Source organism: Pleurodeles waltl, chromosome 6, assembly GCF_031143425.1.
Source record: "Pleurodeles waltl isolate 20211129_DDA chromosome 6, aPleWal1.hap1.20221129, whole genome shotgun sequence".
Taxonomy (NCBI): domain Eukaryota; kingdom Metazoa; phylum Chordata; class Amphibia; order Caudata; family Salamandridae; genus Pleurodeles; species Pleurodeles waltl.
In genome coordinates this window covers 1,198,317,691-1,198,329,719 of record NC_090445.1, presented here as the reverse complement: position 1 = coordinate 1,198,329,719, position 12,029 = coordinate 1,198,317,691, and the positions used below count along the sequence as shown (strand labels likewise).

At 45.8% G+C, this 12,029-nt stretch overlaps 1 protein-coding gene across 2 annotated transcripts in view; it reads left to right on the top strand.

Moving 5' to 3' along the window:
* Nucleotides 1-12,029, top strand: part of HELLS (helicase, lymphoid specific) — a 549,822-nt gene that overhangs the window by 286,034 nt on the left and 251,759 nt on the right. For both annotated transcript variants that reach the window (XM_069240496.1, XM_069240495.1), the window contains exons 15-16: nucleotides 9,919-10,057; nucleotides 11,807-11,890. In XM_069240496.1, the coding sequence (XP_069096597.1) occupies nucleotides 9,919-10,057; nucleotides 11,807-11,890 (223 nt within the window). The remainder of the gene's footprint in view (nucleotides 1-9,918; nucleotides 10,058-11,806; nucleotides 11,891-12,029) is intronic.

The window sequence follows — 12,029 nt, the reverse complement described above, 5'->3', positions numbered from 1 at the left end:
TTATCCGCACAACAAGCCACAGTAGGTCAAGCCGTATTAAGGACATTATTTCAAACTACTTCCACTCCTACAGGCTAATCCACCGCTTTTGGGGAAATAACTGCTTACTAGTCTATGCAGAACATGCGTATCTACAGCGACAGATGCCATCGAACTGAAAATGTCACTTACCCAGTGTACATCTGTTCGTGGCATCAGTCGCAGTAGATTCGCATGTGCCCACCCGCCTCCCCGGGAGCCTGTAGCAGTTTGGAAGTTACCTTCAATTATTTATATATGTATCATCTCAACCTTAAATAGGTGCATACTTAGTCACTCCATTGCATGGGCACTATTACTACAATTCAACTCCTACCTCACCCTCTGCGGGGAAAAACAATCGAAGATGGAGTCGACGCCCATGCGCAATGGAGACAAAAGGAGGAGTCACTCGGTCCCGTGACTCGAAAGACTTCTTCGAAGAAAAACAACTTGTAACACTCCGGCCCAACACCAGATGGCGAGCTATTGCAGAACATGCGAATCTACTGCGACTGATGCCACGAACAGATGTACACTGGGTAAGTGACATTTTCATTTCTTAGTTTATTTTAAGAACCACAGGTTCAAGATTTCCAGTAAACACTTTAATTGCAAGGTACTTCACTTAGATACTTTAGGAACTTTGTACATGATGTTGTTTTCATTCAGTCTTTGTAATAATGGCAATAATCTATTTTCAAAGTGGACACAATGCAAAAATCAACAGTTCCTGGGGGAGGTAAGTAAAGGTTAGATTAGGAGGTAAGTAAAACACTTACAAGTCTCAGTCCTGGGGGCATAGGCAGCCCACTGTTGAGGGTTCAAGGTAACCCTAAAGTTACCACACCAGCAGCTCAGGGCCGGTCAGGTGCAGAGGTCAAAGAGTTGCCCAAAACACACAGGCACCTATGGGAGGACAGGGGTGCCCTGGTTCCAGTCTGCCAGCAGGTAAGTACCTGCCTCCTGGGGAAGGGTGGTTGGGGGGTGGGCAGGCCAGGGTGGTTTTGTAGAGCACTGGGAGGGGGTGGGGGTAGGGGGGGGGGGGGGAAACAGAAGTAGGCACACAAAACTCCCCCTCAGCGGCACTGGGACGGCCGGGTGCAGTGTGCAAAGCAGATGTCTGTTTTTGTATAGGTTTCAATGGAGGAACCCGGGGTCACTCTAGCGGTGCAGGCAGGCACGGGGGGCTTCTCGGGACAGCCACCACCTGGACAAGGCAGAGGGTCGTCTGGGGGTCACTCCTGCGCTGAGGTTCGGTTCCTTCAGGTTCCGGGGGCTGCGGGTGCAGTGCTGGTTCCAGACTCTGGCAGTCGCGGTCAGGGGGAGCCTCTGGATTCTCTCTGCAGGCGTCGCTGTGGGGTGTCGTCTCTGGCTACTCACGGGCTCGCAGTCGCCGGGGAGTCCTCCCAGTGGTGTTTGTTCTCTGGATCTCGAGCCGGGGGCGTCTGGTGCAGTGTGAAGTCTCACGCTTCCGGTGGGAAACGTGCAGTCTTTGAAAGTTGCTTCTTTGTTGCAAAGAAGTAGCTGGTTTTGAGCAGGGCTGCTGCTCACAGGAGTTTCTTGGTCCTTTAGTCCAGGGCATTCCTCTGAGGCTTCGCTGGTCCTTGTCGGATGTGTCGCTGGTTGAAGGTTTTCGAAGTTGGAGAGAGGCTGGTCGGTCTGGGGCCAAAGCAGTTGTCCTCTTCCTCCTTCTCTGCAGGCTTGTAGGTCAGCAGTCCTTGTTTCTTCAGGTTGCAGGAATGTGATTTCCTGAGATCTTGGGTGCCCCTAAATACTAAATTTCGGGATGTGTTTAGGTCTGGGAGGGCAGTAGCCAATGGCTACTGTCCTTGAGGGTGGCTACACCCTCATTGTGTCTCCTCCCTTTGGGGAGGGGGCACGTCACTAATCCTATTGGGGGAATATCCCAAACTCAATATGGAGGATTTCTCAAGGCAGGGGTCACCTAAGCTCAGGACACCTTAAGGGCTGTTCTGACTGGTGGGTGGCTCCTCCTTGTTTTTCTAATTATCTCCTCCAGCCTTGCCGCCAAAAGTGGGGGCAGTGGCCGGAGGGGCGGGCATCTCCACTAGCTGGGATGCCCTGTGGCGCTGTAACAAAAGGGGTGAGCCTTTGATGCTCACTGCCAGGTGTAACAGTTTCTGCAGGGGGAGGTGCGAAGCTCCTCCACCCAGTACAGGCTTTGTTCCTGGCCACAGAGTGACAAAGGTATTCTCCCCATGTGGCCAGCAACATGCCTGGTGTGTGGCAGGCTGGAAGAAACTAGTCAGCCTACACAAGAAGTCGGGTATGTTTTCAGGGGGCATCTCTCGGATGCCGTTTGGGTGTATTTTACAATAAATTGCACACTGGCATTAGTGTGCATTTATTGTGCTGAGAAGTTTGAGACCAAACTTCCCAGTTGTCAGTGTAGGCATTATGGAACTGTGGAATTCGTGTTTGACAAACTCCCAGACCATATACTCTTATGGCTACCCTGCACTTACAATGTCTAAGGTTTTGCTTAAGCACTGTAGGGGCATAGTGCTCATGCACATATGCCCTCACCTGTGGTATAGTGCACCCTGCCTTAGGGCTGTAAGGTCTGCTAGAGGGGTGACTTACCTATGCCACAGGCAGGGTGAGGTTGCCATGGCACTCTGAGGTGAGTGCCATGTCGACTTAGTCATTTTCCGCCTCATCAGCACACACAAACTGTGAGGCAGTGTGCATGTGCTGAGTGAGGGGTCCCTAGGGTGGCATAAGACATGCTGCAGCCCTTAGAGACCTTTGCTGGCATCAGGGCCCTTGGTACCAGGGGTACCAGTTACAAGGGACTTAGCTGGGTGCCAGGGTTTTGCCAATTGTGGAGACAAAAGTACAGTTTAGAGAAAGAACACTGGTGCTGGGGCCTGGTTGGCAGGGTCCCAGCACACTTTCAAATCATAACTTAGCATCAACAAAAAGTCAAGGGGTAACCATGCCAAGGAGGCATTTCCTTACACCTGCCTTAGCTCTTTCCTCCTCTACTGCTTCTGGCTCACACCACACCTCCAGTTTACTAATATTTCTGACACAACCCTTCCAAATTTCCCCTCACTTCTCACCTTTGACTCATCAAGAACCCCTTCTGCTACTATGATCTCCCGAACCCCTTTCCTAAGACTCCTCCCTCCTCTATCTCCTTTACTCATACCAAGCCTTATCCTATTACTATAAATTCCAAACGAACACTTCTGGATTCTTTCCTCCTCTAACCCTCCATTACTCTTGTTAGTCCAACTAACAAACTCACAAATCCTCTACTCAAATTAACTCCTACTAATAATGTACTCATATTTCCCTATACTAATCCACTACTAATTTCTCTTGGGTTCCGGAGTAGCATGCTTCTCACCAAAAAGTGCCTTCAGCGCCTCGTCAGGGGTAGTAAGTGCTATATCAATACAATTACATTAAGTAGGCCTATTTTGCAATTAACACATCAGATGGTATTCATAACCATCAACAGTCCCACATGAAATCATGTTGCTTCATCTTTAGTTCACAAAATATAGGCTTCTAGATTATTGCAACATATATGGTCAACAAGCTTTGGCAGCGCTTTCCAGCGTGTGCAGGGCTTTCGCCGTGACCAAATGGGTAGAAATTAGTTCGATGGCATCTGTCGCTGTAGATACACATGTTCTGCAATAGCTCGCCATCTGGTGTTGGGTCGGAGTGTTACAAGTTGTTTTTCTTCGAAGAAGTGTTTTCGAGTCACGGGACCGAGTGACTCCTCCTTCTGTGCTCATTGCGCATGGGCGTCGACTCCATCTTCGATTGTTTTCTTTCCGCCATCGGGTTCGGACGTGTTCCTGTCGCTCCGAGTTTCGGAACGGAAAGATAGCTGAAAACGGAAGATTTTCGACGGTATCGTTGCGATCCGGTTCGAGATAAACACACACGACGACGCATTGAACATCGAAGCGCTTCGGTGCCCTTCGGGGTAGATTTCGGCACACCGTCGGGTCCTAGTCGGCCCGACCGCGTGGAGAACAACGCCGATGGAACGGACCCCGTTTCGATTCTGCCCTGAATGCCACAACAAATATCCTTATACGGACCAACACTCGGTCTGTAACCTGTGCCTGTCACCCGTGCACAGCGAAGAATCCTGCGAGGCCTGTCGGCGTTCCGGTCCCGAAAAACTCTGCGCGACCGTCGAGCGAGAAGACTGCAGATGGCGTCCATGCCAAAGGAGCATCGACAGTTCGAGACAGAAGAGGAACAGGAGGAATCCTTTTCCATCCAGGATTCAGACTCCGACGAACTCGACAATACAAAAACTGTGAGTAAGACGTCGAGATCAGAACTTAAAAAAGGCAAAAAGGCCCAGGGGACGCCACTGCCAACCGGCCATGGCTCAACCCAAATTACCGGTGACCAACAATCGGCACCGAAAAAGGCCCATTCAGTGTCGAGATCGTCCGACTCCGGTCGAGACACCGGCACGCAGCCTCCTCGGGACCGAGAGAGTGCTAAAGAGAAGCATCGACACCGAGAGTTCGGTGTCGACACGGATCGACGCCGAGACAGTGGCGCCGAAGACCATAGGGGCCAAGATTTTTCGGCACAAAAGAAGAGGAAGGTTACCTCGGAGCCGAAAAGACAAACAACAGGGTTTTCGAGCCGAAAAAAGCACCAACAGACCCAGTTTCAGGCTCCTATACTGAAGAGCATTCTATGTCTTCACAAATGAAAAAACACAGATTCGAACAGGAACTGCAATCCACTGAAGTGGATCACACGCAAAAGCGTATCTTTATTCAGCAGGGGACAGGGAAGATCAGTACCCTTCCACCTGTCAAAAGAAAGAGAACACTTCAGTTTATAGCACTAGAGGCTCCTCAGCAACAAACAGGAAAGAAGGTAACACCTCCTCCCTCGCCTCCACCTGTAACTCCGGCTTCGCCAACTTACACCCCGTCACATTCGCCAGCTCACACCGCCATGAGCCACGATGACCAAGATCAAGACGCGTGGGACTTGTACGATGCACCAGTGTCTGATAACAGCCCAGACACATACCCAACTAGGCCATCACCACCTGAGGACAGCACAGCCTATTCACAAGTGGTGGCTAGAGCAGCACAGTTCCATAATGTGGAACTACACTCTGAACAAGTAGAGGATGACTTTTTATTTAACACCCTCTCCTCCACCCACAGCTCCTACCAAAGCCTGCCTATGCTCCCAGGCATGCTACGCCATGCAAAGGAGATCTTCAAGGAACCAGTTAAAAGTAGGGCAGTAACGCCTAGAGTGGACAAAAAGTATAAGGCGCCTCCTACGGACCCTGTATTCATCACCTCTCAGCTGCCACCAGACTCTGTGGTGGTAGGGGCTGCCAGAAAACGGGCAAATTCACACACTTCTGGGGATGCACCTCCCCCAGATAAAGAAAGCAGAAAGTTCGATGCAGCCGGGAAGAGGGTCGCTGTCCAAGCAGCAAACCAGTGGCGCATCGCAAACTCACAAGCGCTGCTAGCGCGATACGACAGAGCCCACTGGGATGAGATGCAGCATCTCATTGAACATCTCCCAAAAGATCTACAAAAAAGAGCAAAACAGGTTGTTGAGGAGGGTCAAAACATTTCCAACAATCAAATACGCTCCTCTATGGATGCAGCAGACACAGCCGCAAGGACCATTAATACGTCGGTTACCATCCGTAGGCACGCATGGCTCAGAACGTCTGGATTCAAGCCAGAAATTCAGCAGGCAGTACTTAACATGCCAGTAAACGAAAAACTTCTGTTCGGTCCGGAGGTCGACACAGCCATAGAAAAGCTCAAAAAGGACACTGCCAAGGCCATGGGCGCACTCTACTCCCCGCAGAGGATCTTATACCACCTTCCGCAAAACACCTTTTAGAGGAGGGTTTCGGGGTCAGGCCACACAAGCTAGTACCTCACAGTCCGCACCGTCCACCTACCAGGGACAGTACAGGGGAGGCTTTCGGGGCCAGTATAGAGGAGGGCAATTCCCTAGGAATAGAGGAAGATTTCAAAGCCCCAAAACCACTACCAACAAGCAGTGACTCACACGTCACTCACCCCCCCACACAACACCAGTGGGGGGAAGGATAAGTCAATATTACGAAGCATGGGAGGAAATAACTACAGACACATGGGTCCTAGCAATTATCCAACATGGTTATTGCATAGAATTCCTGCAATTCCCTCCAGACATACCACCAAAATCACAAAATTTATCAAAACACCATTCACAGCTTCTAGAGATAGAAGTTCAAGCACTACTGCAAAAAAATGCAATAGAATTAGTACCAAGCACACAAATAAACACAGGAGTTTATTCACTGTACTTTTTGATACCAAAAAAGGACAAAACACTGAGACCAATTCTAGACCTCAGAGTAGTAAACACATTCATCAAATCAGACCACTTTCACATGGTCACACTACAAGAAGTGTTACCATTGCTCAAAAAACACAACTACATGACAACCCTAGACCTCAAAGACGCATATTTCCATATACCAATACATCAATCACACAGAAAATATCTAAGGTTTGTATTCAAAGGAATACATTACCAATTCAAAGTATTGCCTTTTGGTTTAACAACCGCTCCAAGAGTATTCACAAAATGCCTAGCAGTAGTCGCTGCACACATCAGAAGGCAGCAAATACATGTATTCCCGTATCTAGACGACTGGCTAATCAAAACCACTTCGCTCACACAATGCTCAAACCACACAAATCAAGTCATACAAACCCTCTACAAACTAGGGTTCACCGTCAACTTTGCAAAATCCAACATTCAGCCAAGCAAAGTACAGCAATATCTAGGAGCCATAATAGACACGACAAAAGGAGTAGCAACGCCAACTCCACAAAGAATTCACAATTTCAACAGAGTCATTCAACACATGTCTCCAAATCAGACAATACAAGCAAGAACAATACTACAGCTCCTAGGCATGATGTCCTCATGCATAGCCATTGTCCCAAACGCAAGACTGCACATGAGGCCCTTACAACACTGCCTAGCCTCACAGTGGTCTCAAGCACAGGGTCACCTTCTAGATCTGGTGTTAATAGACTGCCAAACTTACCTCTCGCTTCTATGGTGGAACAGTATAAATTTAAACAAAGGGCGGCCTTTCCAAGACCCAGTGCCACAGTACGTAATAACAGATGCTTCCATGACAGGGTGGGGAGCACATCTCAATCAATACAACATAAGAGGACAATGGAACATACATCAAACAAAACTGCATATAAATCATCTAGAATTATTAGCAGTTTTTCAAGCACTAAAAGCTTTCCAACCAATCATAATCCACAAATACATCCTTGTCAAAACAGACAACATGACAACGATGTATTATCTAAACAAACAAGGAGGAACACATTCAACGCAGTTAAGCTTATTAGCTCAAAACATATGGAAGTGGGCAATCCACCATCAAATTCGTCTAATAGCACAGTTTATTCCAGGGATCCAGAATCAACTGGCAGACAATCTCTCTCGAGATCACCAGCAAGTCCACGAATGGGAAATCCACCCACAAATTCTAAACACCTACTTCACACTCTGGGGAACACCTCAAATAGACTTATTTGCAACAAAAGAGAACGCAAAATGCCAAAACTTCGCGTCCAGATATCCACACAAGCAATCCCAAGGCAATGCCCTATGGATGAACTGGTCAGGAATATTTGCTTACGCTTTTCCTCCTCTCCCTCTCCTTCCTTATCTAGTAAACAAATTGAGTCAAAACAAACTCAAACTCATTTTAATAGCACCAACGTGGGCAAGACAACCCTGGTACACAACACTGCTAGATCTCTCTGTAGTACCCCACATCAAACTGCCCAACAAACCAGATCTGTTAACGCAACACAACCAACAGATCAGACACCCAGATCCAGCATCGCTGAATCTAGCAATCTGGCTCCTGAAATCCTAGAATTCGGACACTTACAACTTAGCCAAGAGTGTATGGAAGTCATAAAGCAGGCCAGAAGGCCATCCACTAGACACTGCTACGCAAGTAAGTGGAAAAGATTTGTTTGTTACTGCCATCATAATCAGATACAACCACTACACGCAACTCCAAAACATATAGTAAATTACTTGCTCCATTTACAAAAAGCAAAGCTAGCCTTCTCTTCTATTAAAATACACCTTGCAGCAATATCTGCATACCTGCAGACTACCTATTCAACTTCCTTGTATAGGATACCAGTCATCAAAGCATTCATAGAAGGTCTTAAAAGAATTATACCACCAAGAACACCACCTGTTCCTTCATGGAACCTAAACGTGGTCCTAACAAGACTCATGGGCCCACCTTTCGAACCCATGCACTCTTGCGGAATACAATTCGTAACCTGGAAAGTTGCCTTTCTCATCGCCATTACATCTCTAAGAAGAGTAAGTGAAATTCAAGCGTTCACAACACAAGAACCTTTTATACACATACATAAAAATAAGGTCGTCCTACGACCTAATCCTAAATTTTTACCAAAAGTTATTTCACCGTTCCATCTAAATCAAACGGTAGAACTACCAGTTTTTTTCCCACAGCCAGATTCTGTGGCTGAAAGAGCGCTACATACATTAGATGTCAAAAGAGCATTAATGTACTACATTGACAGAACAAAGAACATCAGAAAGACTAAACAGCTATTTATTGCATTCCAAAAACCTCATGCAGGTAACCCAATATCAAAACAAGGTATAGCCAGATGGATAGTTAAATGCATCCAAATCTGCTACCTTAAAGCAAAAAGACAACTGCCCATTACTCCCAGGGCACATTCAACAAGGAAAAAAGGTGCTTCAATGGCCTTTTTAGGAAACATCCCAATGCATGAAATATGTAAGGCAGCCACATGGTCTACGCCTCACACATTCACCAAACACTACTGTATAGATGTGCTATCCGCACAACAAGCTACAGTAGGTCAAGCTGTATTAAGAACTCTATTTCAGACAACTTCTACTCCTACAGGCTAAACCACCGCTTATGGGGAAATAACTGCTTACTAGTCTATGCAGAACATGTGTATCTACAGCGACAGATGCCATCGAACTGAAAATGTCACTTACCCAGTGTACATCTGTTCGTGGCATCAGTCGCTGAGATTCACATGTGCCCACCCACCTCCCCGGAAGCCTGTAGCAGTTCAGAAGTTACCTTCAATTTTGTACATTTGTATATATATTATTTAAACCTTTAATAGGTACATACTTACACATTTCATTGCGTGGGCACTATTACTATAGTACAACTCCTACCTCACCCTCTGCGGGGAAAACAATCGAAGATGGAGTCGACGCCCATGCGCAATGAGCACAGAAGGAGGAGTCACTCGGTCCCGTGACTCGAAAACACTTCTTCGAAGAAAAACAACTTGTAACACTCCGACCCAACACCAGATGGCGAGCTATTGCAGAACATGTGAATCTCAGCGACTGATGCCACGAACAGATGTACACTGGGTTAGTGACATTTTCATTCCATAGTTTAAGATTCAGTTACTTTCACAGATTGCCACATGTGTGCTGTACCTTCCTGATGTGACAAATGTGTAGTATTTTATGGGCCAGCATTCGCTCTGGAAGTCTTGAGTACAAAAACACAGTTAAGACCTATATTTGAGAGCTAAATGGTAAGCTACCCAATATAGTGAGTAAACTTGTATCCACTAAGGACAAAAGTTTCCTTTATACAATGCTGTTATTGTTGTAGCATGAAAGAATGCATGATAAATATTTTTGATTTAGGTTGATTTTATGTTATGCATCGATTCCTTGGTTAGTTTTGCACTTAAGTGTGTTGCACAACATTAAATGTTTCATACTTAGTGGATAATATTAAGCCATTTTTCTTGTCTTCACTAGGCCAGTTGTAGACTTGAGTCCCTCATGGGATTCTGAAATTAATCTGAAAATGAAGAACATAATGATGTTGCTCCGCAAATGCTGTAATCACCCATACCTAATTGAGTATCCACTAGATCCAGCAACTCAAGATTTTAAGGTAGGGTGCATACGTTTCTAATAACTTCCTTCTATAAGCGATTTAATTATTTGAAAAATATATTTGAAAAACATAGTAAACATTTCAACACAGTTAAATTGGAAAATAAAGGAGTCAATTATGTTGTAGAGCAATTTAGAATACTGCATGCTTTGGTTTGCCTAAAATGCACCCTTCAGCTCCTGAATGGTATTACCCTTTTTGCTGTACGTGCCGCGATTTGAAGCTTTTGATGCGGTGTGAGACTCCATGGCACGATGCAATTTTTTGCTCCCGTTTTACTCCTTGCTCCTTTCACTTGTATCCTGTGGGAACAATGTGTTGCCTTAACTGTTAAGCATCTGAGCTATTTTTTCTTTGCCATCCCCAGGCAGTGTGAAGGGCAGCCTGAACTGAGCTCAGTGGTGCTGGAAATAGGTCTCAGCTGCAGTGCATACTGGAGCGGGTGCAACATTGTGTAGTAATGTTGCTTATCACCTTTGGATACCAAGCAGGTTAGAGTAGGTGTGTGGTGTGGCTGAGCCTTAGTACAGGCAGTCTCAATGGTTCAGCAAGAAGGCAAATTGAAAAGCCTGGTCTTCAGCTTGTTGTGGATTTCAGAAGTGAGGAGGCCCTGAAGTGTTGAGGGAAGCCGTTCCATTTTTTGGTGGCTTTGAAGAAGTATGATCGACCTTGTTATGCTTCTTTCACTGTGGTCTTAACTAGCCTCAACTAGGTCTCAAATAGCCTACAAATCCTCTTTGTGCCTGCTTATTTCACGTGCGCGGCATTCGGGCACTGAATGACCCAACTACACGTGCAACTGATACCATGATTTTATCTGCCGACTAACACTCCAGTTTAGTGTGTGTGCTGAGATCTAAGACCTGGTATGCCAAAGACCACAACCAGTTCTGACTTAAAGGGGTGCACCAACGATACCCTGTTTTGTCAATATCAGACTTTTGTTCAGGTCCTCTGTTTTTGACAAGAGGCCGTGGTGACAGCGTACAGATTTCAGAAGTCAAATTAATGCAGTCTACTGTTCCCACTCGAGTAAAAAGCTCTCCTTTCTTGTGACCCACTGACGTTTAGTTTAAAATTGTCTGTTGGGTATGCATGTTGGAAGTGAGGCCAGCACAACAATGAGACTGTGCTGTGTGAATACACTTGCCTTGTCTAGTCAGATCAATTTTAGGTGGCTACAGATAGTGTGGCACAATCTGAATGGTACATATGGCTTCCCTAGCCAGTAGAAGTGTTTTGCATATATTTCTGTGTCTGGAGAATGGATACTCAGACACTGAAGTTTAGAAGGATTTAGACGAGCCTTCTTTGAAATTCAAGGAGGACATTTAAGCATATTACTGTTTTCTAACCACCAACAATTGGTTGGATGATAGTTGAGAGAGGGTGAGCCAAGCTGCTGACCATGGAACTTGACGACCTCAATTATTGTTGCAGTGTTGACACTTTAAACAATATGAGTCTAAACATAGGACTTCCTGTGTGCCTCACATTGTAACAGTGTTATGTAAAAATTAAGAAATGGTATTATGTAAATGATTGTCAATTTATTGTCCCACTCCATTAATCGTTGACTAGTACAACTGCTATCCAGCATGATTTCTTTGACACCTTTGTTTTTACAATTTAGTGGTTTGGTAGATACGATTCGCTCACAAATGCAAACAGAAGTAACTGCACTGCAGCCTTTATCATTCACGTGGTTTAATTTTATGTGTAATAAATGACAGTTGTCCTCCACAGGTTGATGAAGAGTTGGTTAACACCTCGGGCAAGTTTCTCCTGTTGGACAGAATGCTACCAGAGCTCAAAAAGAGAGGTCACAAGGTAGGCTTTGTTTAGTCGCTTTTTTTCTATTGTATTTACCACAAGTTGAGTTTCTGGTTCTTTTTGTAATGAAATGGGGGACTAATGGCTTAATTGCAGACCTTGAAAATGCAAATGTCATCCTTTTCAGTGCTGACAT